Raw genomic sequence first — 13,895 nt, forward strand, 5'->3', positions numbered from 1 at the left:
GGAGGGCGTGACTTCTCAGCAGCAGCCCGCCCTCTCCCCTCCTGCACGCCCTCCCCCAGCCAGCTTCTGCTTCACACCACCTTTGGCAACACATTCTGTACGGTTTCCATAACATCTGTGCACCTGGTAGAACACAGGCTTCCCCGAGAGGCAGGGGTTGTTTTGTTTACTGCTGTATCCCTCGCATCTGAAACTGAGGAGACACTCAGTGGACATTTTGTGCGTGAATGAATGAAAGCGTGGGGGGAGTGTGGTCCTCGTGCCTGGACTGTGGGTCCTTGGAGGACAGCCCGCTTGTTTATGAAGAGGAGGGACAGAGTGGGAAGCAGCCGACACGTCGTGGAACCAGGACCACAAAGCATACAACGGGAAGATGGCAGGCGGGAAAGGACCTAGGAAGCGAGCCCAGGGTGACAGCGAGGAGGGCCGGAGAGCGAGGGGGCGTGGGTCAAAGTCAGTGTGGATGCAGGGAATTGATCCTGGTGTGGATGGGTCTGAGCCCCCATCCCGGTCTGAGAACGGCCAAATCAGGACTCTGAGTCCATCCACAGCGGCCTTCGCTGAGCAGATAGCTGCTTCAGAGTAGCATTTGCTCGGGAAGACATCTGAAAGAAGTGGGGTTTTTATGATTCTTGCTAAATCTAAAAGAGGAGGGACTTCCCTGGTGGTCCAGTGGTTAATACTCCGAGCTCCCAATGCAGGGGTCCCGGGTTTGATCCCTGGTCAGAGAACCAGATCCCACATGCATGTCGAAACTAAGAGCTCGCATGCCACAACTAAAAGATCCCGCGTGCTGCAACTAAGACCCTGCGCAGCCAAATAAATAAATAAATATTTTTTTTAAAAAATCTAAAAAAGGAAGTGACCAGACGGCTCTTCTCTTGTGGCCTCATTGGGCTGACTGAAACCGAGAATTGGATTCTTAGTATTACTCAGGATTAGCTAGCCTTCCTTCTGTTTTACGTATGAGACAGTTCCTGCCGTGTGAAATCTGCAGTGTCCCTGACCTGGTGGTTTGTTGTGTGTGGTCCCCGTTAACTGTCCTGTGGGGTGAGGAGAGTGAGAAAGGGTGCCGGCCGTAAGAGGCATCATTAGGATGCTGGTTTCTTTTAACTTGTCAGCTGACAAACTAAAAAAACCGTCCCTCTTGCCCAGTTGGTCAAGCTGGTGGGGGACCTGTGAGTCTTAATCCAGTCAAGGCTGAATCTTGTCCTGTGGGTCCCAGTCATTACGCAGCCAGCAGGATTAGTGCTGGGTTTTACCACTGACTGTGCACCTGTTCTGGTGACGCCGAGTCCCTGGACTTGATTTCAGCCCCAGCATCCAAATCGTCCTTTGCATAATTTATGTTAAACTGTGGATTTTTTTTTTTTTTTCTTCTAATGGCTGCGTTGGGTCTTCGTTGCTGCCCGCTGGCTTTCTCTAGTTGTGGCGAGCAGGGGCTTCTCTTCGTTGCCATGCGCAGGCTTCTCATTGCGGTGGCTTCTCTTGTTGTGGAGCACAGGCTCTAGGCGCATGGGCTCCGTAGTTGTGGCACGTGGGCTCTAGAGTGCAGGCTCAGTAGTTGTGGCACACGGGCTTAGTTGCTCCACGGCATGTGGGATCTTCCCAGACCAGGGCTTGAACCCGTGTCCCCTGCATTGGCAGATGGATTCTTAACCACTGCACCACCAGGGAAGTCCCTAAACTGTGGAATTTATTTGTACAGTTAGTTAAGCTGGTTATTCACCAGTGTGCTTGCCCATCAGTCACCACCTGTACGTGTTCTTGACCTAAAGTGAGTAGATGAGCATTTGACATCAAATGGAAGCCTAAAGCAGCCCATCTTCTTGCAGAAGCATCGCTGGATTCTGTCTGGTTGTATGTATTCATAGGAATGACTTCCAAGTCTGGCAGCTGTGAAAACCCTTGAAGTTAACCCGTGAAGGGTTAACTGTCATCAGACACCTCGGGTGAAGTCAGGTTGTTTCTTGGGGATGTGTTTGTTTATTTAGCGGTTTTCTCCATTAGTGGTCACTGCTGGTCTAGCAGAGTAACCTTGTCAGGAAAGCCCCTCCTCTGATCCTGTGGCCTCCGCCCCCAGCCTGCTTTAAGAGCCTGAGCAGGTTTGTGTGGAGTGGACCGAGGGCGCTTACGGTGCTCGGGCCTCCTCCCCAGGGAATTCCCTTCGGTAGGTAGAGTTTTCGCTGTGCTGTGGTTGCAGGTGTGTCAGGGTGAACAGTTGGAGGGTTGCTGTTGGCAGCAGGTCACTTCACTGTCGAGATCTCTGACCTGCCTCCTCTGGCTCGTAGTGGGTGTGTGTGCTGTGAACAGAGTGATTTCGCCCTTAGCCTGAAGGAGAGCATCGGGGGAAGGGACTCTCCTGGGGTCCCGCGCGTCCCAAGGCCAAGAGCAAAGTGCTCAGACTGTGCTTGTTGCTGCTCCTCCCGCCAAGAGCGGTGGGGCTCCTGTCGGGTGGAAGTTCCATTGAGCTTGAACAGGTTGGTCTGGCCGGTGTGACCGATCAGAGCCAGGCTCCACTGCCTTGGGTTGACCCCCGAGTGGAGGCCAGGCCTGGGCGTTCCCTCGCCTGTCCGCGTGTGCCTGCTTTGGGGTCGTGGGCGCTGGGCCCTATGTGTCCCTGTGCAGCCTGGGTCGAGTGGTTGCTGCCTGTGGCGGGTCCTTGTCCTGCTGACCCGAACTAGCCTGCTCTTGTGCTTAATCCCGGTGCTCGAGAAGGTTCAGAGTTCAAGTTAGGGTGGGAGGGTGAGGTTCACTCCGGGTGGTCGTGGCCAGCGGGTCCGCCTGAAGGAGCCGTTTTGGCGGGGGGGGGGGGGGGGGAGTCCTGCACGTGAGGTGTAGCTCAGTGACAGTGGCCTGTGAGTTTTGCAAGGAGAGCTGGTGGTGAGACCTGGGTTCACAGGGCAGGACAGGCCGAGGAGCCGAGTGACGGGAGTGCAGCTGTCGCCCACCCTCTCCACGGTCCCCTCTGTTGCAGGGTCTTGGTGTGACTTAGAGGCTGTCTCCCGGTAGCACACGGTCCCCTGTCCCCTTCTCCGCAGCACTGGGAAGTTCTGCCTGGCCCACCTCCTGCTGAAGAGGAACCCTGCCATGTTTTTCCAGCACTTCATCGAGTGCATCTTCCACTTCAGCAGCTACGAGAAGCATGAGAAGTACAACAGGTTCCCCCAGTCGGAGAGGTCAGCGCCGCTGGGGCAGGGTGCGGGGAGACGGGCAGCATCACCTCCTGGGCGTGCGGGTGGCTCCAGCTGCCGCTGGAAGTGAATTCCTCTCGGCCTCGCCCACGGGCAGTGCTCAGAGGGTCCTGTTCTGCCCTAGAGAGAAGCAGCTGTTCTCACTGAAGGGGAAGACAAACAAGGAGAAGCGGATGAAAATCTACAAGTTCCTCCTGGAGCACTTCACAGACGACCAGCGGTTCAACATCACTTCCAAAATCTGCCTGAGCATCCTGGGTAGGCAGGACCGGCCGGTGTGGGGGATGAGACGTGTGTGAAGGACCCAGCTGCCCTGCAGCCGGGGGGCCCTTATGTCCTTGGCCGTCAGCTGTGCCGTTCAGGCCGACGGACCACCGGCTGCGCATCCCCCCTTGCCCCGCCCCCGGCAGCGTCTCTCAGAAGCCCATCTCTGCTTCCTCCAGCGTGCTTTGCCGACGGCGTCCTGCCCCTGGACATGGAAGCCAGCGAGCTGCTCTCGGACGCGTTTGAGGTGCTCAGCTCAAAGGAGATCAAGCTGCTGGCGATGAGGGCCAAACCAGACAAGGACCAGCTCGTGGAGGAGGAGGACCTGGCCCTGGCCAACGTGGTCATGCAGGAGGCGCAGAAGAAGCTCATCTCCCAGGTGAGTGTGCTGCTCCCGAAAGGGGCCTGTGCGCCCCCTGCCCTGAGTCCCGGCTGTCTGCCAAGGCCCCGCCTCGCTCTTCCCAGCGGCCTCCACGCTCACCTGGGGGGGCTGTCCTCCACCTGCGCCCGTGGCTCCAGCGGCTCCCGCGAGCCTGGACCTGCCAGCCTGTGGCCTGGCTGTGCTGCGGGCATCTCAGGCAGAATCGCTCGTCTCTCCTTCCTCCTACGTGTCTCTCTCATTGTGGTTCCCAGGGGCTCTGTTGTGGAGAAGGGCACCTTTATCTGCCAAGTTACCCTAAAGGGAGCCCGAGTCTGGCAGGCCAGGCACAGAGCACTGCTTGGCCAGTGCGTGCGAGGATTGGGATTCGAACAACAGCTGTGGTCCTCACCAGGCCCAGGTTCTGGTACTGAGCCTGCATTGCCACCTGAGCCCTGAAGGCTTCTGAGCCCAAAGGAGTGGACTTTGGTAACATCCAATGTGTCCCCAGGTCCTGTCCATTCATCCCACGAATCCGTCTGTCTCACGTTCCCACTAGCTCCGCATTTATTTAACCTGTACCACTTCCATCTCTTGTTTCTTTTTGTTCTGGGCTGTGCACCGCCTTGCTGCCAGGGCAGTCTTTCTTTTCTTTTTTTTTTTTTTTTCTTATTAGGCATCAATTTTATACACATCAGTGTATACATGTCAATCCCAATCGCCTAATTCAGCACAAAACCATCCCCACCCCACCGCAGTTTTCCCCCCTTGGTGTCCATATGTCCATTCTCTACATCTGTGTCTCAACTTCTGCCCTGCAAACCAGCTCATCTGTACCATTTTTCTAGGTTCCACGTACATGCGTTAATATACGATATTTGTTTTTCTCTTTCTGACTTACTTCACTCTGTATGACAGTCTCTAGATCCATCCACGTCTCAACAAATGACTCAATTTCATTCCTTTTGATGGCTGAGTAATATTCCATTGTATATATGTACCACAACTTCTTTATTCATTCATCTGTTGATGGGCATTTAGGTTGTTTCCATGACCTGGCTATTGTAAATAGTGCTGCAATGAACATTCGGGTGCATGTGTCTTTTTGAATTACGGTTTTCTCTGGGTATATGCCCAGTAGTGGGATTGCTGGGTCATATGGTAATTCTATTTTTAGTTTTTTAAGGAACCTCCATATTGTTCTCCATAGTGGCTGTATCAATTTACATTCCCACCAACAGTGCAAGAGGGTTCCCTTTTCTCCACACCCTCTCCAGCATTTGTTGTTTGTAGATTTTCTGATGATGCCCATTCTAACTGGTGTGAGGTGATACCTCATTGTAGTTTTGATTTGCATTTCTCTAATAATTAGTGATGTTGAGCATCTTTTCATGTGCTTCGTGGCCGTCTGTATGTCTTCTTTGGAGAAATGTCTATTTAGGTCTTCTGCCCATTTTTGGATTGGGGTGTTTGTTTCTTTAATATTGAGCTGAATGAGCTGTTTATATATTTTGGAGATTAATCCTTTGTCCGTTGATTCGTTTGCAAATATTTTCTCCCATTCTGAGGGTTGTCTATTCGTCTTGTTTATGGTTTCCTTTGCTGTGCAAAAGCTTTGAAGTTTCATTAGGTCCCATTTGTTTATTTTTGTTTTTATTTCCATTACTCTAGGAGGTGGATCAAAAAAGATCTTGCTGTGATTTATGTCAAAGAGTGTTCTTCCTATGTTTTTCTCTAAGAGTTTTATAGTGTCCAGTCTTATATTTAGGTCTCGAATCCATTTTGAGTTTATTTTTGTGTATGGTGTTAGGGAGTATTCTAATTTCATTCTTTTACATGTAGCTGTCCAGTTTTCCCAGCACCACTTATTGAAGAGACTGTCTTTTCTCCATTGTATATCTTTGCCTCCTTTGTCATAGATTAGTTGACTATAGGTGCGTGGGTTTATCTCTGGGCTTTCTATCTTGTTCCATTGATCTATGTTTCTGTTTTTGTGCCAGTACCATATTGTCTTGATTACTGTAGCTTTGTAGTATAGTCTGAAGTCAGGGAGTCTGATTCCTCCAGCTCCGTTTTTTTCCCTCAAGACTGCTTTGGCTATTCGGGGTCTTTTGTGTCTCCATACAAATTTTAAGATGATTTGTTCTACTTCCGTAAAAAATGCCATTGGTAATTTGATAGGGATTGCACTGAATCTGTAGATTGCTTTGCGTAGTATAGTCATTTTCACAATGTTGATTCTTCCAATCCAAGAACATGGTATATCTCTCCATCTGTTTGTATCATCTTTAATTTCTTTCATCCGTGTCTTATAGTTTTCTGCATACAGGTCTTTTGTCTCCCTAGGTAGGTTTATTCCTAGGTATTTTATTCTTTTTGTTGCAATGGTAAATGGGAGTGTTTCCATAAATTCTCTTTCAGATTTTTCATCATTAGTGTATAGGAATGCAAGAGATTTCTGTGCATTAATTTTGTATCCTGCAACTTTACCATATTCATTAATTAGCTCTAGCAGTTTTCTAGTGGCAGTTTTAGGATTCTCTATGTATAATATCATGTCATCCGCAAACAGTGACAGTTTTACTTCTTCTTTTCCAATTTGTATTCCTTTTATTTCTTTTTCTTCTCTGATTGCCGTGGCTAGGACTTCCAGAACTATGTTGAATAACAGTGGTGAGAGTGGACATCCTTGTCTCGTTCCTGATCTTAGAGGAAATGCTTTCAGTTTTTCACCATTGAGAATGATGTTTGCTGTGGGTTTGTCATATATGGCCTTTATTATGTTGAGGTAGGTTCCCTCTATGCCCACTTTCCGGAGAGTTTTTATCATAAATGGGTGTTGAATTTTGTCAAAAGCTTTTTCTGCATCGATTGAGATGATCATATGGTTTTTCTTCTTCAATTTGTTAATATGGTGTATCACATTGATTGATTTGCGTATATTGAAGAATCCTTGCATCCCTGGGATAAATCCCACTTGATCGTGGTGTATGATCCTTTTAATGTGTTGTTGGATTCTGTTTGCTAGTATTTTGTTGAGGATTTTTGCATCTATATTCATCAGTGATATTGGTCTGTAATTTTCTTTCTTTGTAGTGTCTTTGTCTGGTTTTGGTATCAGGGTGATGGTGGCCTCATAGAATGAGTTTGGGAGTGTTCCTTCCTCTGCAATTTTTTGGAAGAGTTTGAGAAGGATAGGTGTTAGCTCTTCTCTAAACGTTTGATAGAATTCACCTGTGAAGCCATCTGGTCCTGGACTTTTGTTTGTTGGAAGATTTTTAATCACAGTTTCAATTTCATTGCTTGTGATTGGTCTGTTCATATTTTCTTTTTCTTCCTGGTTCAGTCTTGGAAGGTTATACCTTTCTAAGAATTTGTCCATTTCTTCCAGGTTGTCCATTTTATTGGCATAGAGTTGCTTGTAGTAGTCTCTTAGGATGCTTTGTATTTCTGTGGTGTCTGTTGTAACTTCTCCTTTTTCATTTCTGATTTTATTGATTTGAGTCCTCTCCCTCTTTTTCTTGATGAGTCTGGCTAATGGCTTATCAATTTTGTTTGTCTTCTCAAAGAACCAGCTGTTAGTTTTATTGATCTTTGCTATTGTTTTCTTTGTTTCTATTTCATTTATTTCTGCTCTGATCTTTATGATTTCTTTCCTTCTGCTAACTTTGGGTTTTGTTTGTTCTTCTTTCTCTAGTTTCTTTAGGTGTAAGGTTAGATTGTTTACTTGAGATTTTTCTTGTTTCTTTAGGTAGGCTAGTATAGCTATAAACTTCCCTCTTAGAACTGCTTTTGCTGCATCCCATAGGCTTTGGGTCGTCGTGTTTTCGTTGTCATTTGTCTCTAGGTATTTTTTGATTTCCTCTTTGATTTCTTCAGTGATCTCTTGGTTATTTAGTAACATATTGTTTAGCCTCCCTGTGTTTGTCTTTTTTACGTTTTTTTCCCTGTTATTCATTTCTAATCTCATAGCATTGTGGTCAGAAAAGATGCTTGATATGATTTCAATTTTCTTAAATTTACTGAGGCTTCATTTGTGACCCAAGATGTGATCTATCCTGGAGAATGTTCCGTGCGCACTTGAGAAGAACGTGTAATTTGCTGTTTTTGGATGGAATGTCCTATAAATATCAATTAAATCTATCTGGTCTATTGTGTCATTTAAAGCTTCTGTTTCCTTATTTATTTTCATTTTGGATGATCTGTCCATTGGTGTAAGTGAGGTGTTAAAGTCCCCCAATATTATTGTGTTACTGTCGATTTCCTGTTTTATAGCTGTTAGCAGTTGCCTTATGTATTGAGGTGCTCCTATGTTGGGTGCATATATATTTATAATTGTTATATCTTCTTCTTGGATTGATCCCTTGATCATTATGTAGTGTCCTTCTTTGTCTCTTGTAACCTTCTTTACTTTAAAGTCTATTTTATGTGATATGAGTATAGCTACTCCAGCTTTCTTTTGATTTCCATTTGCATGGAATATCTTTTTCCATCCCCTCACTTTCAGTCTGTATGTGTCCCTAGGTCTAAAGTGGGTCTCTTGTAGACAGCATATATATGGGTCTTGTTTTTGTATCCATTCAGCCAGTCTATGTCTTTTGGTTGGGGCATTTAATCCATTCACGTTTAAGGTAATTATCGATATGTATGTTCCTATGACCATTTTCTTAATTGTTTTGGGTTTGTTTTTGTAGGTCCTTTTCTTCTCTTGTGTTTCCCACTTAGAGAAGTTCCTTTAGCATTTGTTGTAGAGCTGGTTTGGTGGTGCTGAATTCTCTTAGCTTTTGCTTGTTTTTAAAGCTTTTGTTTTCTCCATCGAATCTGAATGAGATCCTTGCTGGGTAGAGTAATCTTGGTTGTAGGTTCTTCCCTTTCAGCACTTTAAGTATATCATGCCACTCCCTCCTGGCTTGTAGAGTTTCTGCTGAGAAATCAGCTGTTAACCTTATGGGAGTTCCCTTGTATGTTATTTGCCATTTTTCCCTTGCTGCTTTCAATAATTTTTCTTTGTCTTTAATTTTTGCCACTTTGATTACTATGTGTCTCGGCGTGTTTCTCCTTGGGTTTATCCTGCATGGGACTCTCTGCGCTTCCTGGACTTGGGTGGCTATTTCCTTTCCCATGTTAGGGAAGTTTTCGACTATAATCTCTTCAAATATTTTCTCTGGCCCTTTCTCTCTCTCTTCTCCTTCTGGGACCCCTATAATGCGAATGTTGTTGCGTTTAATGTTGTCCCAGAGGTCTCTTAGGCTGTCTTCATTTCTTTTCATTCTTTTTTCTTTAGTCTGTTCCGCAGCAGTGAATTCCACCATTCTGTCTTCCAGGTCACTTATCCGTTCTTCTGCCTCAGTTATTCTGCTCTTGATTCCTTCTAGTGTCGTTTTCATTTCAGTTATTGTATTGGTCATGTCTGTTTGTTTGTTCTTTAATTCTTCTAGTTCTTTGTTAATCATTTCTTGCATCCTCTCAATCTTTGCCTCCATTCTTATTCCAAGGTCCTGGATCATCTTCACTATCATTATTCTGAATTCTTTTTCTGGAAGGTTGCCTATCTCCACTTCATTTAGTTGTTTTTCTGGGGTTTTTTCTTGTTCCTTCATCTGGTATATAGCCCTCTGCCTTTTCATCTTGTCTGTCTTTCTGTAACTGTGGGTTTTGGTCCACAGGCTGCAGGATTGTAGTTTTTCTTGCTTCTGCTGTCTGTCCTCTGGTGGTTGAGGCTATCTAAGAGGCTTGATGGGAGGCTCTGGTGGTGGATAGAGCTGACTGTTGCTGTGGCGGACGGAGCTCCTTAACACTTTAATCCACTTGACTGTTGATGGGTGGGGCTGGGTTCCCTCCCTGTTGGTTGTTTTGCCTGAGGCAACCCAACACTGGAGCCTACCTGGGCTCTTTGATGGGGTTAATGGCAGACTCTGGGAGGGCTCACGCCAAGGAGCACTTCCCAGAACGTCCGCTGCCAGTGTCCTTGTCCCCACGGTGAAACAGAGCCACCCCCCGCCTCTGCAGGAGACCCCCCAACACCAGCAGGTAGGTCTGGTTCAGCCTCCTCCAGGGTCACTGCTCCTTCCCCTGGGTCCCGATGCACACACTACTTTGTGTGTGCCCTCCAAGAGTAGGGTCTCTGTTTCCCCCAGTCCTGTCGAAGTCCTGCAATCAATTCCCCCTAGTCTTCAAAGTCTGATTCTCTAGGAATTCCTCCTCCCGTTGCCGGACCCCCAGGTTGGGAAGCCTGACGTGGGGCTCAGAAGCTTCACTCCAGTGGGTGGAATTCGGTGGTATAAGTGTTCTCCAGTCTGTGAGTCACCCACCCAGCAGTTATGGGATTTGATTTTACTCTGATTGTGCCCCTCCTACTGTCTCACTGTGGCTTCTCCTCTGTCTTTGGACGTGGGGTATCCTCCCTGGTGAGTTCCAGTGTCTTCCTGTCGATGATTGTCCAGCAGCCAGTTGTGATTCTGGTGCTCTCACAAGAGGAAGTGAGAGCACGTCCTTCTACTCCGCCATCTTCTGGTTTCTACCAGGGCAGTCTTTCTTAAGTGCAAATTTGATCATTTTATTCTCCTGCTTAAAATAGACTGAGGCAGAGGGGGAGCAGGGGACTTTTGGGGCCGTGGATCGTGGGTGATTATCTAGATGCGGTGTTGGTTACTCAGCATATACTTGTGCCAAAACTTGTTCATCTGTTCACCTAACATGGGTAAATGTTATGGTATGTAAGTTACACCTCATCAATGATATCTTTAATAAGTGGGTTGGTGGCTTCCTGTCACCTTCTGGATAAAATCCCAGTTCTTCTTCAAGGCACACAGAACTCCTGTGTGCACAGCGTGCCCTTCCCTCCACGCCTCCTCCCATCCCTCCAGCCCGCTGACTCTCGGCCTCCGTGGAGATGTGCTCTCCTGCTCTGTGCCTTTGCGCGCTGCCGTTTCTGCCCAAGGTGCCCTGTCCCACCCCGTCCTCGCCTGCTGCCACCCAATCCCTGCACATCCCAAAGGTCTTCCCTGATACACATCCCGCCCTGCTCCTTCCCTCTTAGGCATCCCCCTTCCAAAGTCCCTTAACACCTGCCACTCATCACCTGGCCACACACTGTAACGCACAGCCTGGCCTAGAAGTAACTTGAAGGCAAGAGTTCTTGGCCTCATTTCTGTAGCCCTGGGGCTTAGCCTTGTGTCTGGTAGAGAGAAGGTGTTGGATGATATTTGTGGAGTGAATGCATTTAAGCCATTTTTTAAGGCTTTCCCTATACTTAGCCTCTGCTCAGACTCATCTTTATTAAATTATTTATTCCTTTAGTCTTTGCCCTCCTGTTTCAAGAACTCTGATAAGACTTTTTAGAAATGAGTGGATTACAAGTAAGGAACATATACTAGTGACTGTAAATGAGGAAAAGAATAATTTTCAGATTCAGAATGACAGTCTTGCATATATGGGCTACTGTAATGAGTTATTTTTAATTCTAAGAGATTTAGTGCAGACCTTTGTGGTTAGTGACTGTTCTTGGTGAAGACTGCGAAGGCACTGTGTAAATTTACCCAGCACATTCTAAATGTGTGCAGAGTTACAGAGGGGGACACGCAAACCGTCTCCAGGCCTGGCCCCTCCCGTGTCGCCCTCCCACCTGCAGGGACGCGGATGTCCCCAGTCCCAGGGAGGATGTTGAAAGGAGGGGTCTGGCGAGGAGCCAGAGGTCCGTGGTGGGTTGTGGGGAGGTTTGGAGCTTGTGTCAAGTTCTTCACTCAGTTGTCCCTTGAGCAGTGCAGGGGCTGGGGCACCTCTTCCCACGCAGTTGAAAATCTCTGTAACTTACAGACTGGGGTTGTTCAAGGGTTAACTGTATTTCTAGTTTCTTTTTCTTGTTTAGAAATAAGAATAGTACTTGTCTGCCTCCTGCTTTACAAAGCCCTCTGAGCATTTTGAGGTAATGGTTTTACATTCTCCCCAGCTGAGGTGGCGTTCCTCTCCAATCCCCAGAATCATATCAAAAATAAAAAGTAAACTTAGGTCGTGTACGAGATCGGCCACGCAGGCAGAACTAGGCTGAGGGAAAGTCTTTGTCTTTCAGAACTTTGTGCATCTCACACAGTCTTTGTTTGTGTTACCACAGGTTCAGAAGAGGAATTTCATAGAAAATATTATTCCAATTATCATCTCCCTGAAGTCTGTACTAGAGAAGAATAAGATCCCAGCTCTGCGGGAACTCATGCACTATCTCAGGGTAAAGACGGCCTTGGGATTTGTGGCTGGTGCCACGCCCCCGTTGGTTACTCAGGATGTCCCGCAGTCCTGACCATGGGTCCATCTGGGCTCGGAGCTGTGCCCCAGACCGGCCTTTGACTGGGGGGAAGACAGACTGACTCCGCAGGTTCCTCGGAAGCTGGTCCTGCCTTTTTCGGGCAGCTGAGTCTGTCCTTGCTGACAATTACATTCAGTTTTGAAGCTTCTCAGCTGCGGCCACAAGCAGAGCCCTCGTCTTAGTTTACTCGTGTGGGATAAAGTGGAAATGCTCATCGTTTAATTCAGGACTCTTGCCTCCACCGCTGTCTCTGGGTTCCCAGTCGGGAGACGCTGTCCAGAGCAGTGGCTTCGGGGCGTCCTGACCCTGGTCTGCGCAGTGGGGCACGCGTACATGCAGAGCGGACATAAATGAGGCCTCAGGCCTCTCTGCAGAATCTTTCAATTAGAAAGAAATGCAGCATTTTTTTCCTTTTTGTTTACACTAGGCTATTTTCTTCCTCAGAAAATGCTAAGAATCATTTTTTTCCACAAAGGGCTCTGAAAGAATTAGATTGAATAATAATTTTTCAAATATCTCTTTATCATACAGAAGTGAAGGTGGGAAAGACAGGCTGACTGTGGAGAAAATGAGGACTTCAGGTCACTCATGTTTTTCTTGCCCTGCTAAACCTCAGAGAGGAATAAAAAGAGCTTAGGTCCTAGGTAGACTCCTTAAACATGTGAGGAAAGTAAGTCCCCGTTTCTGAGCACACACCGAGCACGGCCACACGGCTTTAACCGAGGAGGGTGGCACGGCTTCATGTGGACCCCATCGGAGCCGCTCCCGCAGTCCTCTCCTCCACCTGGGAGCCCTGGGGCGGCTGGAGGACTGGGTGGGTCTCATCCCCTAGTGGTTGGGGCCACGGTAGATCTTTTCTTCCTCCAACATGTTAGGGAAAATGGTGTCTTCCTTATGGCAGAGAGGCTGGGTCCTAGCATCCGTCCTTAAGACCTGAGAGCATCCGCGCCCTGATGTGCTCGCAGCCTCCGTCAGGACGTGCAGATGGCTCCGAGCCACAGCTGCATCCCCTGAGAAAGCCGGTGTGGGCAGCTCCCCGTGGCCGGCTCCAGCCAGGACACTGTGTGTTGCCCGCTCCCCAGCCTCTGGCTGGGATTCCTGAGGGGCTGCCTCGTGGCACCACAAGAGCCTTTGCACTGGTGGTGACCCAGAGCCGAGCCAGGCTGCCCAGATACACCTCCACCCCCATCCAGCTGTCAGGGCAGTTCTGTGCCCTGTGGCGGGCTGCTTTAGGCTAAGATGGTGGGATTCCGGGTTACCTGGCAGATACGCGGGAAGCGTCCAGGGGCTCAGGCCCCTGCCCGTGTGGTCAGTACCGTGCAGCCGGCACTTCCTGGGGAAATGCCGTCAGGTTCACTCGTCGGTCGACGTAGTGGAAACCGCCTGCTCTCAGCACGTGTCCTCAGTGCTGTTCCTGTTATTGATGACGTCATGTGGGAGAGCTCATTCCCTTATTCAAGAGAATGCTCACGGATGCCTTGGGTCTGTTTTAGGAGGTGATGCAGGATTACCGAGATGAAATCAAGGATTTCTTCGCGGTTGACAAGCAGCTGGCCTCAGAGCTCGAGTACGACATGAAGCGGTACCAGGAGCAGCTGGCCCAGGAGCAGGAGCTGGCGCGGCGGGCCGAGGCGGACGGGGCGGCCGCGAGCGCCGAGGGGGCGCGGGCCGGGCAGGTGGGTGGGCGGCCCCTCTCCAGTCCGCTCCCTGCCGCCCGCCTCCCTGGCGTGGCCCAGTATGCACGTGTGAGCGCCGTCGTCCAAGCGAGGCCCTGGGGTGG

The 13,895-nt window shown here is 48.5% G+C and overlaps 1 protein-coding gene across 1 annotated transcript in view; it reads left to right on the forward strand.

The window, feature by feature from the left end:
• NCAPD3 (non-SMC condensin II complex subunit D3) overlaps positions 1-13,895 on the forward strand; it is a 61,067-nt gene that overhangs the window by 41,458 nt on the left and 5,714 nt on the right. The window contains exons 25-29 of the mRNA XM_059930004.1: positions 3,042-3,179; positions 3,319-3,452; positions 3,638-3,837; positions 11,927-12,037; positions 13,609-13,791. Coding sequence (XP_059785987.1) covers positions 3,042-3,179; positions 3,319-3,452; positions 3,638-3,837; positions 11,927-12,037; positions 13,609-13,791 — 766 coding nt within the window. The remainder of the gene's footprint in view (positions 1-3,041; positions 3,180-3,318; positions 3,453-3,637; positions 3,838-11,926; positions 12,038-13,608; positions 13,792-13,895) is intronic.

This window comes from Balaenoptera ricei, chromosome 8 (assembly GCF_028023285.1).
Source record: "Balaenoptera ricei isolate mBalRic1 chromosome 8, mBalRic1.hap2, whole genome shotgun sequence".
NCBI classification, from domain to species: domain Eukaryota; kingdom Metazoa; phylum Chordata; class Mammalia; order Artiodactyla; family Balaenopteridae; genus Balaenoptera; species Balaenoptera ricei.